This window comes from Chlamydotis macqueenii, chromosome 1 (genome assembly GCF_036417535.1).
Source record: "Chlamydotis macqueenii isolate bChlMac1 chromosome 1, bChlMac1.mat, whole genome shotgun sequence".
NCBI lineage: Eukaryota > Metazoa > Chordata > Aves > Otidiformes > Otididae > Chlamydotis > Chlamydotis macqueenii.
In genome coordinates this window covers 96,035,827-96,056,658 of record NC_141556.1, presented here as the reverse complement: position 1 = coordinate 96,056,658, position 20,832 = coordinate 96,035,827, and the positions used below count along the sequence as shown (strand labels likewise).

The window sequence follows — 20,832 nt, the reverse complement described above, 5'->3', positions numbered from 1 at the left end:
AATTATGTAACAGTTAAAGCAGAACTATCTTTTTCTCATCTCCTTAGGTGCCCTGTTTCTTCAGCAAATTCTCTGTCTGATAAATCAAGGGATCACATAGATGATGATGATGAATACAAAGTTCCTTCTTCACATCCTGTAATACTGAGCTCACAACCACCTCATAGTCATAATATAAAACCTCTTGCTCGGTAAGGTCATTTAGCAGCCTTGAAGGCAATTTATTTACAAAAACTCTACTTTTTTTGAAAGGTAACTGGATTCAACATTTATAACAATGGCTAAGCTTGCCTGCCTTCTAAAATGCCCTGTCTTTTCAATCTTGGATTACTTATGCTTCTGTTCCATTTGACCACCACTACAGTCATAATAAACCTGTGAAGTTCACTTTATTATGTCTCTGTTGTGTTAGAACTGGGTATTACTTGCTTTTGAATACAATTTCTGCAGTTGATCCTTTTTTCCTTTAAGTTGAGGTTTTCAAAACTGACCAGGAGATTCAAGCCTCACAAGTCTTGCAAATTTTACTTTTAGGAGAATTGTGTGACTAAAATTTCCAAAGTTGGCTCTGAAAATTTTAAACTTTCACATTATATATAATTCATTTTAAGAAGCAACACAGTACTGGAAAATATGTTAATTGGCAGCTGTATGTAAATACTTTTATTTTCTTTTTATCCCATGTATACTATGCCTTTTTGGCTTTTTGAGCCTGTTTCACGGTATATTTTCTTGGTGCTTCTCAGGAAAATAACTTTTTTTTTTTTAAATTCAGATGGAATTTAAACATGTTCTCAAATAATATCTCTAAGCTGTCACAGTTGTGAATTATTAATGGATTATGGCAAGGAGACTTGGAGCCAAGGGACAGGGCAACTGAAGGCTGTGTCTTTCCTGGTGAACTTCTTAGTCTTTGACTCAAAAAAAAAAAAAAAAAAACCAAACAAAAAAAAACCAAAAAAAACCCCAACCTGAATGCCTGGAATTAAGAGAATAAGTCTTGGGAAAAAAGAAGGGCCAATTCTCTACTGGCCTTGTAGGTCAAAACTATGATATTAAAATCAAGTATTGACCCCCAAAAATTCAGACTCTTCTGCTATTAAAAGAATGCAGTGACACATTGCTGTTTTTTCCTCTTTCTGTCAGGGACCCACCATCAATAAAGCTCAACATGTCTCTCATCTCAAAATTAGCCAATTACAATTTTTACACCTCTTTAATCAGACATTTAGAACAGGTAGAAAAAAGGTCATAGTCTGATCACTCCTTGCATGCAGGTTAAAAATTCTGTCTTCATTAGAAATGCTAATCCAACCTTCACTGTGTAGATGTGAATATTACACAGTTGTCTGAGCTTTATGGTTTTGAGTACTTAAATTCCTATCTACTCTATAAGATTTTAAAGGAAAAAAAAAATCAATTATGAATATAACTCTCAGTGTTGGCCAAGAAAAAAAAGGGGGTAGGGGGAAATTCTGAGGTCCTAATCCTTTTTACCTATGCCATTTTTTATCTGTGTGTGTTATGCTTCTGCATGGGAATGTCTTTCTGTACAATGGAAAGTCATCTAATAGAGGCTGTAGATGGAAAGGCAATTTCAAAGTTTTTTTTCCTTGTTTTTAGTTTATTTTTTAGCTAGTGTACTTGGTTTTACCCTTATGGTGGGTGTTTTGGCATTAATCCAGGACTTGCTACAGAGAAAATACCTCAGTTTGCCATTCAGGTTGCTCTGTGATTGAAATCACCAACTCTTCTTCTACATATTCTGATAAGAATTTTAACTCAAAACAAACCGTTCTCCTAAGTATTAAAAAAATCCTATTCAATATTTGCGTATTAATGTATAGGATATTCCATACACTTAAAATGTCTCCTTGTAGCTAATGTCACTGCTCTAGATGTGAAAGCTCAGGTAAAGCTTTGAAAAAGAATCTTGATTCTGGTTGATTCTGTAGTCTTTTAGTGAACTTCTTTTAATCTCATGGCGAGGCGAGTGTCAATAAAAGCATAAATTTCCAGTATTGTTTAGCAGAACTGTTAACATTTTTTTTTTTATTTTTAAAGGTTTTAGTTGTTGTAAATTTTTAGCACCCTTTAGTTCTTTCCCCCAATGTCTCAGTCTCTTATCTCCTTTCTGATTGTTGCTTCCTTAGTTCTTGGATAGTACTTAGAGTTTTCAGTAAAATAAAGAGCCTACAGAACTTCTTCTGGATGTTTTGTAATTTAGGAACTATGTCATTCTTCCATCCTACCTCAAAATCATGTTGCCTCTAAGACCTTTTGGTCTTTTCTGTGTAGACAGGACAATGCTGAAGATATTGCAAGAATAATACAAAACATAATTCATAGTCTTATTTTCTGGCAGATGAGTTAATTATCTGGTTTGTTACAGCTGATCATGTAAGGGGCAAGCTCACTAAGAAATGGAGGGAAAGAATACCAGCATTTCTAATTAGGCTACTCTTAGAAGAAGGATAGAGTATTACATTCACTGACTTTTCTTAATAAAGCTTTTTCCAAAAGGAAAAGGACAGAAGCTTGCTTGTTAGTACTAATTTGCTGCCCTTTTTTCTGGTATTTACTGTTAATATAAACAGGTATTTCAGCATGATTTGTAAACTGATCACTTAACTGGGCTTATTATGACCTGAAGACTTCTGAAGTGGTGCCACATTAAGTTATCTTAGTGCCTGTGGCTGGTTAGATTATTGAAAACGCAGAATAGATTCAAATTAAAGCAGCAAATATTCTTAGTTATTTGGTGTATATGCTGAGGAGTCAAAGGAAGCGTTGCATCCACTGCATTTGAGAGATTGAACCAATCTCATTTCAAAGATAGAAGCAACACTTCCTCTACCACTTCCCTGGGGAAATTAATTCATAACAAAATAGCTCTTACTATTAGGTTTTTTATTTGTTTTTGTTTTGTTTTGTTTTTTAAGTCTTGTAATTATTCTTACATTGATTTCATTACTCCTAGTTATAACTCTTGGGACCACAGACACAATTTCACTTCCTCTTTCCTGTTTATATATTTTAAATGATTCAAGACCTTTATTCATCTCTCCTTTCCATATGGCCAGAGCTGATAGGTTTATTAATGTTTGTACTATTGGTAAAAACCCAAGATCTGAAATTTTAGCTGTGTTATAGCTCTTGCAGATTTGCCAGTATTTAGTAATAATGGTGCATGGTGGGTTGGGATTTTTATTTTTAAGCTGGAATTGTTTAGCGTGATGGCCTTTTTCCAAAGAAACTCTCTGGTCTTTCTGAATATGCAGGGTCCACAGTTCCAATGACAGGAGTGATTTCCCAGTTCTTTCACATTTATTTATACAATATTGAATATTATGAAAAGACTTCTGTTTTATGTTTTTCCCTACAGTATTTGAACAGACTCATCTTAGAAAAATAATCTCCAATATTTTTCGGACAAGATTATAGGCAACTTTGTACTGTTTGGTTTAGATTATGTTCATATTTAATTTTATTTAATTTGTTAAATTTTGAGCGTGTAATATGCTTCCATTTTAAAAAAAAATTAGTAAACTGTGATAGAAAGATTAGTGAGACTCAGCTTTTTGATACAGAAATGAATAGGTGCCTGCAAAACTGCATTGGCTAGTTAATTTTTTTTTTTTTTAATGTTTGGCTATGAATTTAGTTGAAATTTGTTATTGCTAGTGGTGTGTTGTGGTGTTTTGTTTGTTTTTTTTCTCTTGGTGTGTTTTTTTTGTTTTGTTTTTTTTTGTTTGTTTGTTTAATGACACTTCTGTGTACTTCAATGTGGATAATTACCAAAATCCATATTTCCCTTTACCGTATTTCTGCTAGGGAAAGTTCAACAGCCTGGAAGGCAAAATAGGTTTGATTCTGTGACTTAATTGTGTGAGTAGACTAATGACCTGAGCTCTGAAGTGAGGACTGTGTTTAATGCTAGTTCTTTCTCTATCTTGTATTGCAGCCTTGAGTAAGTTTATTTAAGCCATGTCAGTATCCCACCAAGAAAGCAGTATAAGGAAAAAAAAAGAGTTTTATTGACAGTTAACCAGTATGTGCTCTCAATTTTGAAACAGTAAAGTTTAAAATTAATGCAGCTTATAATCTTTAATTCCATATAATGGACTGCTAGCTCAGGTACTTGGTCATTTTGGGAGTTAGTACTTGGATAACTGGTTGATCGCTTCCTGTTTAATGTCTGTCTTCAGGATGTGTGAGAATGGTCAATGTGCTGGAGTAACGAATGGGACACACAGTACTACTTCTGAGGTGAAGAAATCAAAACATCCAGAGTTAGGTATGCTTTTGTTTTTCACTATTTAGCAAGAAAATTTACTCAGTGCTGTTCTAGGTGTACAGCAAGAAAACATTCACTTCTTGTGATTGTGTCATTCAGGAGATGTCTATGATGCACCTACTCTTCCGGTACCTTTGCCACCTGCACGACCTCCTACCAGAGACAACCCAAAACACTGCTCTTTGCTCAACAGGACACCCTCCGATTATGATCTTCTGGTGCCCCCTTTAGGTTGCAGACTTTTTACTCATTACATTTAGTGGTTAACATTGCCTAGATGAAACAAATGCCATGTTTATTGAAAAACAACCAATGTTGAGTATGTTAGGAGTATTAAACAAGCTGCAGGCTAAATATTACATTTGTAAGTCAGTGTTTGTGTCAATGGTCTGTATTTGGTATCTGTCTGTAAGCCTTCATACAAGACAGATGAAAAAGCATACTAAATCTGTATTCAAGCTGTAAAGAAAGGCAAAACCATTTTCCCTAAAATAAATTAGAATTTTTGGTCCCTTCATATGAACTATGACCATTGCAATTTAATGCAAGAGTGGAGAGTTTTTCTTGTTGTGGCTTAAACAATTCCATTTCTTTTATTAAATACAAAGAAGAATGCCAAGAATGCCAAAAAGGTGGTAGTTAGGCCAAAGAAAACTAAATTAAATTAATAAGCTTATTTCTGGGGTTTTTTCCACTACCAAGGGTCAATTCAAAAGTCACTGCTGCCTACAATCACCAAGAGCTATCTTTTCCAACCCTAATTTCTGTTCTGTTCTCCTACATAGAAGTCAGTGAGCTCTGCTTATATACTGGGGCTGTGCTTGCCCATTGCCTCCATCTTCATTGACAGACTCAGCTGTGTGATTGCTAGATTGTAGCGTATGTGTCATCATACAGTTTTCTTGTTTCATAAAACGTTTTGAACATGTGCCGTGCTCCTGCACTATATTCTCTCTGGTTCCTGAAGTGTTCCAGAGTTGCAAGAGTACATAGAATTGAAGGCAGAAGAACACATAAAAATCATACTGCTTGGTAACCGTAGTCCTGTCTGCACCACCTTTGTGTAAGGGCTACATTCTTTTGCCAAGCCCTAGAAAATTTGGTTTATACCTGGGGTCAGAGCTTTAGAACAGCAGATAAAGAGAGTAGTACACTGTATAAATGCAGCAGATTCAATGTAGTCAGCATTGGTCTGAATATAAATATTTTTGCTTAGCCACTGAAACATAGCTGTTATTCTACAATGATATTCAGTGAAAGCTTTCATTTTAATACACTCTTTGCAATTGAGCCACTAAAACAAGTCTCTCCCTCCATCCCAGAAAAGAAACGGCACTGCAAAAGGTCATTCAGAGCATGTTTTAGAAGAGGATTGTGCATAGTCAGGTTTACAATTTCATTACTGGAGTCACTGGACCCTAGGAGTAACAGCCTCAGCACCCAGAGAAAAAGAAATTTTAAGCTTCACTCTTTGTTCTACAGTTCTTAATGAAGTTTTGCTCATCTAATAATTCTTTTTCTAAAATGCAGGTGAAGATGCATTTGATAGCTCACCCCCTTCCCTACCACCACCACCACCACCTGCTCGGCACAGCATGATTGAGCACGCCAAACCTGCTGGCTCAGGAAGCCGACCTCCTTCAGGACATGAACTGTTCCTTCATTCTGGTAGGAATACAAAGGAAAGAATGTATCCTGCTTAATTTTCCTTCAGAAGCTTTTCCGTTCTGTGATAAAAGTTGTCATCAGGCTTCAGAAGTTTGCTTTGCCTATACTTCATTATACGAAATATTAAAAAAATAGGAGTTTTTAAATGTTGGATATGAAACAACTCAGACTATAAAGACTTAACTTTTCATTATCATGAAGTAATGAAATAAGGTCAATATTACTGTACCGAGCTAGACATATTGGTAAATTGTACTCTTCTAGACAGACTTTGTACTTGTGAAATGCCAAGTTTTCTGTGGTAATCTATTTTATATTCATCATCCTTTCATCAACTCCATTTTTTTCTGTAGTAAAACATAATTCATGGGGTCTATTTTCAAGTTGGAACTTGGAGAAAAACTAGAAAATAAGGGGAAAAAAATTCTGCTTTGGTAGAGCTGTTGTAAAATTTTGCTGCAAAACTATATTAATGGTGAACACAGTTGCAGGTGCCTGTGGTTCATAACCTTTTTGATAAGACAGTTTTTTTACCTGTCCCTGCCCGTGAATCACTGTGACGCTTTTTCAGACTGGTATTTTGCTTGTAAAAGATAAAAGCTGTGTTCACAATTTTCAGATTTTGTCTTTGAGTTGAAAAGTGTTTGATTGTCAGGTTAATTAAGTTGAATATATTTGAGTTATGGTGCATACCTGTGAAGTGACTTTTTTTTTCTCTGTGGAAGATTCCAAAGAATGTTGATGTCTTAAGTTTACCTGTCCCAGGAATATTTTCAGTGATTACCTTGTGGTGCGGTTAGATGTCTCCCTCCTCCTATCTATTTTTCTTAGAAACTGTATGGAGAGGGACAAATGAAATGTTTTGGGGATAGTATCACAGGAATGTCAGAATGTAGATGACAGGCAGTCAATGTGCGACTCTGTAATAGCCTGACAGGTTGCTGGGCGTTTGGCTGACCTTTTGTGAATGATACGAGCTGTGGGATGAAAGTGAGCTAGCTTAGGTTGAACTGAAATGACCTTTATGGTATGTTTTTATTATTCAGTTCAGTCTGAATGGGTGCCTCAGTTGTATCGTCTGATGCAGAAACACACGCTGCACCATTCAGCTCTAACAGGAACGGAGAGGAAAAACAGAATCCCTTACACACAGATGCACACGAGCTCCGTCCATCTGTGGGCAGTTCTGAGAAACATGCCGAGTTTTAAAGTATTTTTATTTCCAAATAATCTAAGAAATATCACTGAGTGTTGAAAAAAGTTGAGTAGCTTTTAATTAAAAAAAATGGAAAATGTATCTGCACTCATGTATTGTTCTTCATGTTTGTGTAGTGAATACAATCTTACAGCAGCAGTTTTCATTAATCTTGTAAGTGTATACATCTACTTAGGCATGTATGGTTGTGTGGATTGTTCTTTTTTTTATTTATATAGTATTTCTAAAGCCATATTACTCACTTTGCATCTTGTCAAATAACTGATGTAGATGATTTATGATGCGTTTTTGATGACTGGTTTCCGTACGAGTCTTGGGGGTGATTTCTCAGCTATCCATCAGAGCCTGTCAGTTAGAATAATAATCTCACCATCAACAACAGCAAAAAGTTGTGCTCACATACGCTATTATGAGTCCAGAACAGAAGCCAGCTACAGGATGATGTTAACACTTGCTCAGCTGTATCCTCAATAGCAAAAAAAAAAAAAAAAAAAAACCCCAAGGAAAGAGGACAACACAATATGCCAGAATTATATCTTTCTCTCACTTGTTTAAAATTTTTTTCCTGTAATCTGCAGAGAGAACTGAAAAGCCTGGTCGCAGCCTTTACCAGTCCTTGTAATATTTTTCTGTAACTGGTACTGTATGGATAGGAAACCTACCCTGCGGTCTTTGTGAGCTTCAAAGCATAGAAGTGTTACCAAGCTCTAAACGAACTGAATAGCTGGGATATTTCTAATTCTGCTGCTTCAGGCTTTGCAACCTTTTCCATGCTCTGCCAGCCACAGTCCCAGCAGTGTCAGGGCTGGGTAACTGAAAGGTACATCATGGATGTAAACAGAAGAGCCATGGTCAGTGCAGGATAGACCACCTCTGAGCTGTGCTCTTGTTTTTGCTACTTCGAGACATAGTTACATGTCTGCTAGGCAAATGCTGAATTGTGATGTATGTGTGTACATCTGTCTGGATTCACAGCTCCTCTGTCCGAAGGGCGGCTATTTTAAGCCTAGGTTCTATGCATCAGCCCCCCCTTAAATAATAATTCTGAATATTCTAAGACACCTTTTCTTCTTTTATTACAGATCCTCATTTTGATCCGATAACTGGTCATGTTCCTTTGCCACCTGCTCGTAGGGTAACTGGAGAAAATGTCAAAACAAATAGGACATCTCAAGACTATGATCAACTTCCTCCCTCTTCAGGTAAGGTAGAAAACTGTTCTTGTAGAAAACTACAACTTTATGAAATGGCAATGGTAATATTTGCAAAAATGTGAAATCAGCAAAGGATAACAGAGATTAAAGTTCAGCAATAAAGGTAGAAGTGGCTACCTGTTATCTGTAGGAGTAGATACTATGGCATCAGTTTCACCAGCTGCCAGACTGAATGCTTATGAGAGCTCTAGTGTTCCTGATTTTTTTGAGAAAGGCAGAGATTTTTCTGCCACCTGTAAAGCTTACAGTAGATCAGAAGTCCTGCAGGGACCACACACATCTCACTTCCATTTTTGTTTTATTGCTTCTTAAAAAAAAAAAGTAGCTCCACTTTCTAAAGTATTATTATTTTCTGATCTTTTTTGCTAATATGGTTGTCTGAAATTCCAAGAAAATGTTAGTGTTTTTAAACAAAACGACAAGAACCAAACCAAATTAAAATTCAGTCTTCCATTTGCAACAGAATAGATCCAGTAGAAGGAATTCCTCTGACACAGAAATTTTGCTTATGATTTTCAGGCAACACGAATAGTATTTAAAGGAAGGATACTCAAATTAATTAAAATAATTATAAACTAGAAAAGAAAGTATTACCTGTATTTCAAAGTACTTTCACCAATTCGTAGACAAATTTTCTTCCTTTAGATGTGCATGATGGGGAGGGGGAGGATTGTTCCACCTACATCATTTTGGTGAGTGGGGAGACCACACAAAGGAAAGGCAAATGATGCTGTGAACAGTTATTCATTCTCCAGATAAGTGAATTGTGCATGAAAACTCTTTTATAATATATTAAAAAAAATGAAGGGACTTATTTCTCTAGTCTTTCAGTTGTAATGATAATTAGTGTTTAATTGCAACAATCACAAGTGGAAAAACTATACATTCTAAAATTGTAATTATATCTCTCCTCCTTAGGAATACTTAGTTCATCTCTGCTGTGGTATAGGCATGAAAGAATACATTTTTCCAACTTAAAGAACAGGGGAAATTAAGTAAGCCTGAAGAATGCTACAGGATTTTTAATGAATAGCACATTTGAGAATTTGTGTGATGCCTTTGGTAAACAGTAGCACTTTTAGGAGGATACTTCTACTAATATAACACTGTTCCTCTTTTTTTTTTTTTTTCTCGTTGTTAAAAAAAAAGGTTTTATAATGCATATTTCATATGTGATGCTGTGAGGGATCTATGTGTCTTACAATGTTAACTTGATTTGTTTAGGGCATTTTAAATTCTTTTATAATACAAATTATTACAGTGATACAACTACATTTCAAAGCTATGAAGTTTTCCTGCAATTCTTGCAATTCTGTGGTAGAACAATTTTTTTTTATTTTTCTAAATTACTGCAAGATGTTTGCTACTTAAGATCTTGGAGCTTTCTGGTGTCACTTAATAAATACTTTTCTATCTGTTTCCCACAGCCATCTTCTAAAACACATGTGTCGACCTTTGCTATAAATATCATTCTAAATCAGCATGATATACAGCAAGATATTCAATTTAATTTCAATTAAATGAAAACTATGTGATAGATCATGTCATACACTTAATTGGAAAGTTGTTTTTACGGTGACAGTAATTCCATAGAACAGAACTGATGAGCTTCAGGATGAACTGATTCACCTTCCTCTATGATTTAAAAACACAATGTAGAGATGTAACTCTATTCAGAACTTCTGGTTTTGCATTTCTTATGAACTAATCAGTTCACTTTAAGAAATTCTTTATTTCAGCTCTTTTGAATGGTGATTCTTTGAACTATGTGGAAAAGAAACGGAGTGCACTCCAAAATCTGTAATTTAGCCCTTGGCTCCCTAGAGTAGCATGGGGAGTCCTTTAACTTCTGTGCTTCAGTTTGACTGATTTTAAGGTTGCTGTCATGATATTTAACTGAATCATTAACATGGAATGAGAAATTTGTTCTAATTCAGCAAAGTATTTAGTATTGAACACTTAAGAAATAGTTCTCAACTATGCAGCTAACTATCCCAAAGGCATAGCTTTTTAACCTCTTAAATACAACTTTTAAAAATTATTACAATAAAAGAGAGACACTGCTAATAGTTAGTCTATTCTACCTAAGCACAGCCAATGACATGTGGGAAAGATAGAAGAAAATTAGGCCTCTAATATCGATGTCTGCTGTATTTTACTGAATTTAGCTATTCTGTAACAGATTGATTCAAATGGCTAGTTAAGTATATTTTCTGCTGCCTACTTGCTCACCTGGCCCTATTAAAGCTCTTGCATGCAAATTTAAATTCCTTTACACAGAAATATTGGGGGAAGGGTATCTCATTATTACAAGGTGGACTTCAATTAACCCTAAGGGGACTATCTGCTGCAGTAATGAAAAATGTGAAGATCATACCTAACAGCTTGATGAACCAATATGGGCAGTTACTTCTTTCTCCTTGTTCTGGCAGTTCCTCAGTGAGATCTCCTTTGGCTATGCTTTCTTACTGTACCCCGGTTAGATTCGATGTAGCTGCTTGCTACTGCTCCACAGAGGACCCTGCACAACAAGCATTCAATTGCCTGGTTCTGTGATGCTTCTCAGTCTGTCAGTGAAAGACCATGGAACATATAGGAGAAGCAGCAAGGGAAGAAAAGAGGAGGACCATTTTACAGCAGAGAGGAATAGACAGTTGGCATAGTTACAGATACCCTTCTCCCACTGTGCCACAGAGTTCACAACTTTTTCAGCACTTTTTAAACACTTACTAAACGAGTCTATCTCTGCCTTTATACTAACCCTTTAGCTAAGGGCTAAATCTAGTGCTGAATTACGGAAATGTGAGTGATAGAGGAAGCTCCTTTCTGTAGAAACCGTTAATTGAATTACACAATTAGAAAATCTATTTGAATTTTTAGTTAGGTATCCACGGTGGCTAAAACATCAAAGAGGATGAGAGACTGGGATGGAAAGTCCTGCTTAAATACCTCTATCTCAGTGTCCAGATGGACATGCAGCTTAGGCTTAGTATCTTTAAGCTCAGGATCCAGTGTGATACACAGCTTCAGCTAAAATTTCCTGTGGATGTGAAGATACTGAGAGAGATGTCAGTGCTTAAAAAAATAATAATAGAAACTGAGTTAGGAAAGGCTGAAGATCTTAAAGTATCTGTGCTATAGAGAGATGTCACTGTAGTGAGAATAAAATGCCTGTGCTGCAAATCTGACAGAATTAAAAACGACCTTTCTAAATGATGTGATTGCTTAAGGAAGTTTGTTTGGAAGCTTCATAAAAGTGAAAGCTTTATACAAGAAAAAACTTCAGGTTTAAGCCTGCATTAGACTTGGTAGAGCGAAAAATATCTCATGTAACACACATACAGATGGATCTGATATATGCATAAGGACTATCTGCTGTACTTCAAGCCCAGGAGAAAATGTAGTTTGCAAATTAATTTTGTTTCATCCTCTATAGAAATGAAGTCCATACAGAAATGTGCATATTAAAACAATTTGAAATGTTAGTGAAAGAAAACTGATTGGTTTTAACATGATATACCACTATTTTAAGTATAAAGAATATTCTTCTGTTACAGTCTTGAGTTTTCTAAAATAAGTTAAATGAGAAATTTGATTTTTTTTTTTTTTTTTTTTCTGATTTGGTTGAGTTGTCAGATTTTGTGAGCTATAGTTCATTGCTCAAACTCATGTGTTTCATGGATCTTCTGCACTTCATAGCAGGTTTGGATCTGCTTCAGGTGTGTTTACTAGAATGTTTAGCATATATATAATTATTTTCATCTTTAGAAAAGGAAAATATTGTAACCAATATAAAATAGCTCTTACTATCTGTAGGTTGTATCATAACTATCTGCAAGGAAAATGAGCAGTGAAATTAGAACAAAATTAATTTTAGCCCCTTAGTATACATTTTTAATCATATTACTCATCTATTTGTTATGTGAATGTCACCATCTTGCTAAAAGTCCTATTTGCTTATCTTCCTGAATTAAGATATGGAATTAAAATTTATAGCAACACTCTCATCTGAATGCATGGAAACTTGAGAGAAAAATATACTTTGCTTAGACATTCACTAATGTGAACTATTTTTGTTCATCTGAAGTGTTTAATGCACTTAGTTGAATTACAGTTCTCTGTCCAGTGTTACGATAAGGTAGTATGTTGTAACAGCAATACTAGAAATACAACATTCTTTCATCACTAAAAAAAATACATGTGAAGTACTGCAAAATGCCATTGCTGTCAGTGTAAGTAAATAGGAAGGATCACAGCCAGAAATTCCTGTAATTTATCTGTCAAAGTCACTATTGATGGAACTTTTTAGAACCTTTTTTGAAGGGTTAAAAACTTTTTTTAAAAACATTTTACTCTTGAAAGTGTTTTCTGCTCTATGCCTGCTTGTATTTAAGCTTCTTACTGTGGAATCAGTGAGGATAAAGAGGTTTCAGTAAAGTACTAAGTTTACTTGAGCATGAAGCTCTTGACTCTGAGAAGATTAGCAAGTTTGAATATTGGCATTTTTCATCAGCACATCACGATTCTTAGCTCAGCATTAGCTGTGAAGGTAGCCTTTCTGCAGAAGAGAAGGAAAGGGGAGATATTTCCAAAGGGGGACTGGAGAGGAAGGATCATGTTCTGTTCTCACTACTGAAAATAATTGGACTAGAGATTTTTTTGAGAAACCTCGGTTATTTCTGTACTTATACATAGCTGCTATGCATGACATGAACTGCAGTTGGCTGAACGGAATTTGGAAGATGTACCAATAAGCGAAGGATTTTTCTCCCTCAGGCAGATTTGGCTGTTTTCCTCTTCTGCACGACTTAGAGCCCTGAATAAAATTGTGATAAAATTTGTTATTTTAGTGGGGATTTTTTTGTTGTTGGTGGTTTTTTGTTTGGGTTTTTTGTTGTTTTTTTTAATACAGACTAAGGAAAAAGTTCTCAAACTGTGGACTGAGAGTGGAGAGCCCTTAAAATTTTGACTCTGTATTTTCACTGTCTTTGCTGTTTCATCATACTTTCTTTTTCTGCTACTTTGGATAATTCAGATTCTAACTTACATGTTCTTTATCATATTATTAAAATAGTATTTCAGTACCTTACTTCTGTTTTGGATGTTCTTGAGGAATTCTGCTTCTGTCTGAATTTTAAAATGAGATATATCAGTGAATTAAAATATCTCTTCATTTTTCTTTAGAATTTTACTTTTTAAACTGCTTAATGAGCTTTGACCTACCTATAACACTATTTAAAGCCCATTTATAATGATTCTATATCTCCTTTATTTGAAACAGATGGTTCACAAGCACCAGCCAGACCCCCTAAACCACTTCCTCGGAGGACTGCACCAGAAATACACCACAGGAAAGCATACAGTTCTGACAGTTCCACGGAAAATGTGGATGCAAAAATTGCAAAACTTATGGGAGAGGGATATTCCTTTGAAGAAGTCAAGAGGGCCCTTGAAATTGCCCAGAATAATGTTGACGTGGCCCGTAGTATTTTAAGAGAGTTTGTCTGTTTTCCTCCACCGGTCTCCCCACGTCTCAATCTATAGCAGCGTCAAGATATTCTTGGAGCATGTGAATTCTACATATACACGTGTGGATTGGGGAATGAGAGGAAGAAGAGAATGGAATATTTTTCTTTCATCCTTAGTAGAAGGGTGTTTGTTTCCAGCCGTTTATCAAAGGCTCATGGCTGCTCTGATCAAGACTTATAAATATGCTGAGGCTTATGTATTTTTGCTAGCCATACTTTTTTAAATCAGGGTTGAACTGACAAAATAATTTAAAGAAGTTTACTTCTCTAGAACTTTTAATCTGTGAAATGCTTTTTCTTGTTTACAAGTTGGCAAGTTACAGTTTTCTAGTTGACACTTGTACTATGTTCCTGTTCATATTCCCTTGTACTTGTGGTCAGTTCTGCTGTAGCATTCCCAACAGTTTCCATGCTGACCACCCCATCAACTAAATCATCACTTTCCAGAAGTTCTGTGTATGTTTTTTTATTTTTTTTGTCTCTTACAGGATGCTTTAATTTTTTTTTGCATTTCAGCTCATCAAATGCAAAAAGTATGTGGCCTTCACTACTGATTTTTTTTTTCTTCTTCTGAGATTCCTTTGCTTTTGAAAGAGGAAATATCTGAATGTAAAATGCATTATTCTGTCTATGAACTGCCTTTTTAAAGGTATTTTGACAATAATGTTGGGCAGCTTTCTGTTTAACATTAATTCCATGACCTATAGTCCTCAAGGTCTTTTATACAGTTTCCACAAAAAAATCCCAACCGACAAATAAAATACTTCATGCAGCAGTGATACTGAGTTCTGACATCTAAAAGCTCTTTCAAATTCGAGTATGTGATTGCAAATGTTCAAAAAAGCCAACTGCACATGATAATATGTTTTGATTACACAGTAATGGCACCAGTTCTTTATGACCCAGGTAAACTGAGGCATGCCAGATTAGAAGGAAACTTTTTGAATCATCTTAGTGGGATTCAGGTAAATTCCAGTTCTAACTTCTGTAAAGTGGAATGCGGTTAATTTTTTGTTTGAGTGATTATCCTGTGGTTCATTGTGGCTTGGATCAGTTTGTATTAACATGGAAACTTTAAATCTTTGATGCACTGTTAATTCCTAATGCTACTGTAGCAATATTTTTTGCAAAGTTTTTTAGTAACCTCCTCTGTATATTTGATTATTCTCAAGTATGTGTTTAATACCCAGATTCATTAACTCACTTTCCAGCTGCTTAGTTGGAAAAACATTTTTGCTTTACATGATCAGTGATACTCAAGGCTTTGACGTTTTATTTTTGAGCCCAAATTGATGCAAGCCAAATTAAAAATATTCCTAACTTTAGAAAAGAGAGAAGACAACTCTGTTCTTAGTACACTCAGAGTACAAATATTTCCACAATAATTCTTAAGATTGCTGCTTTCTTGGGATTTTTAGGAAATTTTGAAGTCTTCTTTTCTTCTGTTACTATTGAAAAGATAAAATCGTGTGGTAGTTAGAATATTTTTCAGATGTGACCGATATATGAGAATTTTCAGTGTGCTAAGCTGGGTGTGAGGTATATATTTATTGTTCCCTTTCAGCTGTCAGTGTTCTCCTTCACTCAGAGCAAGTGATAGAAGTTATATCACTTGCAGCATCAGATCTCAGCAGCCAATGCATTTGTTCTAAAGATTTTTTTAAAGAGAGCAAATGGCTGAATTACAGGATTCAAACTAACTGGCAACACCCAGTGGAAATTACTGTGATATCTCAAAGTCCATCGTTTCATCAAAGAAAAATTTCTTTAAATTAATTAAATAGATTATTTTGTAGCATCAGAAAGCAGAGTATGGATATCATTAATCTGCTTCAGTGATAAAAGATGATCAGGAGAATTCAGGGTATATGGAAGAGCTTCTGTTCCATTTTGATTTAAGCAAATGATTCTGAGTTTATGTTCTAGAAAAGGGCATTTGCAACTTCCTTTTAAATGTTCATTCCTTGAGTACAGCTTATGAAAAGTTTTAGTTGAAGTTATACTCTGTGCTTTCAGTTCAAGTAAATCTTTCCTCTGTTTTGGGGGAGAGTTACATAGTCTTGAACCCTCTTGTTAATTTTGTTTGCTTACAACATCACTCTAGCATTTTAGCTAACTATAAATTCAAAATTATTCACGCTATTAAATTAAATAATGTGGTTGCACTGGAATTACTTAAATGTGCTTCTAGTGTAACTGCCAGCATAGCAATGATGACAGTGAAAAAAAGACTGCTTTACAAGGATGAGCAAACAATCTGCAGATTGAGTTTGGAAATCTTGAATTGTAATGGAGAACTCATTTTGTCATTTTTATGCAGCAGCTTAGTATAAATGACAGTGTTATGTTTCAATGAGAGCCTGGAACTGCTGCCTGGTAGACTAAGGTTTTTAAAGTTTTTGTTTTCCTTTCTGGTTGTGACTACCAGTGACACTTCCTTTTTCAAGTATGTGTCTAAAAAAAGCTTGATGAGCAATATTCTGAGTGGTAACTTGAAGAGAGTTCCATTAATCTTTAAATGAGTGTGCTAATACCATTTCTAAAGAGTAGAACGTGAAAACTATTTCAAACCTGTTTTGGTTAATGGTTTTAAAGTTAAACAGAGCAAAATTGCTTTGCTAGAGGGTTGATGTTTACTATGCAGGAATTAATAGGCCTAAAAGAAATTAATCCGGCTACAGTCTAGTTCTCCGAACACATAGTTTTCTAAACATATTTTAACCTTTGAAAGACTTGAGGGTTTGAGGCAGTCAGTGTGTTACACACATCTATAACTTTAAGGAAGACTGACTTCAGTGAGAGTGCTTGAATGAACAAAGTTGGGTAAACTCAGAAACATGTGCTATCATACTTCTTCCAATTAAACGTCATTGCAGGCTTTAGAGCATCATTCTGATGTCTGCTGGCCTCACCTTTTATCTCCTTTTGGCTAAATTACTGCATTTTAAGCAAATTAGCCGAATCAGAAGTTGAGCAAACTAAGTGGACAGCAGCAGCATGGATCTTTTCCAAAGACTATGAGTAAAAAGAAATTGGAATTATGATAAAATAAATGAATTCAATATGATTAGCCATGTTAATGTTAGCCATTAGCTTGGTGGGAACCTTAAAATGGCCACTGGTAAAATGTGTTCGTGTTCAGTATCTCAAGAGTGCATCTGGCACAGTTTTTTTTCAGAATGTGAATATAGGAAGTTTTGTACCAGGATCATTTCTTCTATTACATTTCTCTCATTTTCAGCTTGAAGCTTTACTTTGCACTGATGACTCTGACCTGAAAGCATTTAAATTTGTGTCTTAAAGCTTGACAAATTTTGAAGCATATGAACACCTATTCTAAGCAAATTCAGGTACTACCTGTCGACCTGGAGTTAGCGCTTTTCGGAATGACTTCTTGAAAAAGGACTTCAGTAGTTTCCATTTTGAAGGATTTTCTTTCAAATAACTATTTTATCTGAAAATGCCTTTTATAAACTTGTCTAACATGTGGCAGACTTAGTGATGTGTTCAATTAATTTATATTTTATTCAACATTCTTTTTAAATTTTGGTTATTATGTAAGCTCAAGTTCTTTATCTGTTCTTGTAAGGTATTTTATAAAATTAATGTTAACAGAATGTTGGGTTGGTCCATGATTTTTTAAGACTCCGTGTCTCTGTTACTGAATATCATCACTTCTCGTATGCTGCTGTAGAAACATAGCCTATCCTGTGTAGGGGTCTTAGAAACCATTATTCTGTAAGCCTTGCTCTAAAGGCTTGCTCTAAAGCCTTGCTCTAAAATAAGGCCAATCATTACATTGAGACATTTGCTTTATATCCTCATACATTATTTCATTTCTAAATTTCCGTAGTAAAAATTTATAAATTGGCAGTAATTTCAGAATGTGCATGTAATAGTTGTATGGCAGAAAGATTATAATAATTAAATATTTAGAATCCAAAGTGGTGAACATATAGAGTCCAACTGTATATTAATTTACAGGATTTTTTTCTCTGAAGAAAATTACAATAAGCTCACACTAATATTTCTGTAACATCCTGGGCATTTGCTCTTAATGTAAAAAATGTTTTAGGAGTGTAAAACATTTTTTCTTCTGTTACTGTATTCCAGAATTCTGAAAAAAAGTTTAGTAAATCTAATCCCCTCTGCTGTGCATGACAATACGACTATTACTATTTAAAGCCCAACACCATTCCCTTCAGGTTGGATTAGACCTTCAGTGATGAGATTTTCATGGTGGTTTCTTCAGTCTATGTTAAATCCTTGGCCATTATATAGGTCACTAGTCATATTACTAAGTAGGGAAGTTAACTGTTTTGTATACTTGAGCGTAATACTATAGTTGCCTGTTTCTTTCATTTTTACTCTTCCAGTGTGAAAGTCACCTGTCACTTGAGTCAAGTTTTAGCAGCTGGATGCTCTAGGAATGCTTCAGGAATTTTTGTTTGATAGACCTAATCATTAGTTCTGTACAAGGTACATGCCTCCATTTACTTGTTGCAATGAGTCTCTGTCAGGAAAATTATAAATTTCGATTTCAAATCACTGTGTGTTACTTTGGCACCTCAACATTCCATTTGTCCTTAGTTGATTTCATGTCTAGCAGGGAAAATTCTTATCCTAAATCCCAAATCTCATAATCTTAAGTCACAAAACAAATAACTTTCCTGAATGTCATAAGGAATTTAAAGGCCTCAGAATAATATGAACCATGACAAGATTTTTGCTTCCTAAACATGCCAGAAACAAAAGCACAAACCCAGTGAATACTGATCTTCTGACTCTGAAGCTGATGGCATCTGTTTTGATCTGTGAAGGAATCAACCAGTCCAACTACAACAGCAGTTGTCTGAAAAAAGTCAGCTTTTTTTAATTGCAACAACTGTTACGGTACCCAGCAAGATGGGAGAGGGGCAGAGAACTACACAGAAGATGGTAATTCTGACCTAACAATTCAAACTCCCCTCTCCTGCTGGTGTACAAGGTTTGGCTATTTTGAACTGCTTGGATGTCTAGTGCAAGCAAGGGAGTATTTGGTAAGATTACTCCAGTCTTCAGTTACTGTCTCCTTCTCCAAGAAGCTGTTTAAAAGCCATGCTCTTTTGCCACAGGATGCCAGGTTCTTAGCAGCAGAGGGAAGTGTGAAGTAGCACTCTGCTCAGAATAATTTTTGGTGCTAGCAAAACAACCAAAAGCTTCATGAGGATTTAAGTGGAAACACCTCTGTTTTTAAAATTCACCATCTTGGTTTCTGAAGGGTGTGTACGTGTCTACATGCTACTCCGGCGCAGCATGGGAGAGAGAGCATTCCAACTGAAGCCAGCCTGCAGAGTTCAGAACTAGGCTGTGGTACTCACCTCTGCAAAACATCTACTCCTTTTGGATAGCTGAACTGAATCTGCAGAATAATCAAGCTACTATAGTCATCCATGTTTTAAAAGGCAATTTTTTTTCTCCCTAGATAGCTGGGGAGGTGCATATATTTACTCCAAAAATAAAATAGCTTTCTTCTACGTGTCTGTGTAATGATTAGGACACTGAAAACAATAAATGCTCCCTAGTTTTTGTTAGACCACAATGCAGTAAATGCTCTAAGGAGAACTTGGCTTGTTCATTTGCTGTTTGAATATCGCTGAATTTCAAATGCTGTACAAAGATAAGTAAGTCTACATCATCAGGCATTCAGAAATACCTCAAGGTTGTGGCCTGCATTGTTTTCTGAAGCTATTATCTTACTTGAACATGTGACTTTCAACTGTTTCCTCTTGAAGTTTACACCTTTGTTACCAATTTAGTGTGGTCCATATAAAATTCTTGGGACTGTTATTTCAAAGTTTTTATTCTCTGTACTTTTCATTATGGCTGTTATCAGTAGTACCTTTAGGCTCATGCAGTGAAATTCAAATTCTCTTGTTTTCTCACATCTCAGCTTCGTCCAAGTTCAGCCCTGCCTTTGTTCCACAATAGATGCATCGCTTTGTTTGCATCCTCATCTGTTCCCTCTAAGGCTGTTTTTCCTCTCTCCCTCCCACCTCAGATCTCTTCACAGTGACATCAACCACCAGTGCATCTTTCATCTCAGTAATAACAGACACTTGACAGTTTCCCATCTCAGCTTATGACCACGTCTGTGTTTTCTTGTGTAATCCCTCATAAGTGTTCTGCTCGTCTTGTCTGTCTCAATCATTACATAGATTTTCTGTGTCATATCCAAATAGCCCCTATGAACACAGCCATCCACAATGGATTCAGAATTCTGTGAGAGAGCCTGTTTCCTTTCTTAGTATCGCTGGCATTTTTTCTTGCTCCCTTCTTGGCCTGGAAATACACTCTTGTGTTTCATGATTTGTTTGTCAAGAACAGGGATGAAATCCACTGCTTATTTCGGCAGATCCCTATTCTGTTTCTGAGATGTGAAAAGAAAACAATAAAGACATCCTCTCCTAATAAGAATCCTTGTGTTTGAGATGGCTTATGTCTCAGTATGAGAGTTAAGAAGTTTGTCCAACAAATGGAGTTTGTAGCGTGGAAAGTCATCATTATATTTGAGTACTTCTAGCACTAAGTGAGGTGCAGGTTGAAGGGGGTAAATTTTATAAGATGTGTCAATGAAGTTGGGAAGTCACTTGCAGGTAAAGGTAACTGATTACCATGAGCGGCCGGGATAAAAGATTGACTCTGTGCCTTTTATGTCAAAGAAATCATGTAGCTTGAAAATTCTTGCGCAGGAAAGGTAAAAATGCAACATCTGAATGATTCTACCAATGGCCCTCAAAAGGCCTTTATTCTGCGTTTGTCAGGTAACCTTGCCCACAGGTCGGTTGCAATGATGGTAATTTTGCAGCTTTTTAGGCGAACTAATTTTTTGAGCGTGACTGTAGATAGTTTCTGGTTTGGATGTTGCTG

At 35.6% G+C, this 20,832-nt stretch overlaps 1 protein-coding gene across 4 annotated transcripts in view; it reads left to right on the top strand.

Moving 5' to 3' along the window:
• CBLB (Cbl proto-oncogene B) overlaps positions 1-20,379 on the top strand; it is a 134,494-nt gene extending 114,115 nt beyond the window's left edge. For 2 of the 4 annotated variants that reach the window (XM_086762446.1, XM_086762456.1), the window contains exons 14-19: positions 48-191; positions 4,209-4,297; positions 4,397-4,528; positions 5,828-5,965; positions 8,264-8,383; positions 13,677-20,379. In XM_086762446.1, coding sequence (XP_086618572.1) covers positions 48-191; positions 4,209-4,297; positions 4,397-4,528; positions 5,828-5,965; positions 8,264-8,383; positions 13,677-13,939 — 886 coding nt within the window. In that variant the 3' untranslated portion in view covers positions 13,940-20,379. The remainder of the gene's footprint in view (positions 1-47; positions 192-4,208; positions 4,298-4,396; positions 4,529-5,827; positions 5,966-8,263; positions 8,384-13,676) is intronic. The other 2 variants (XM_086762473.1, XM_086762464.1) reach the window with 2 other exon arrangements.
• The last annotated feature ends 453 nt before the right edge of the window (positions 20,380-20,832 follow it).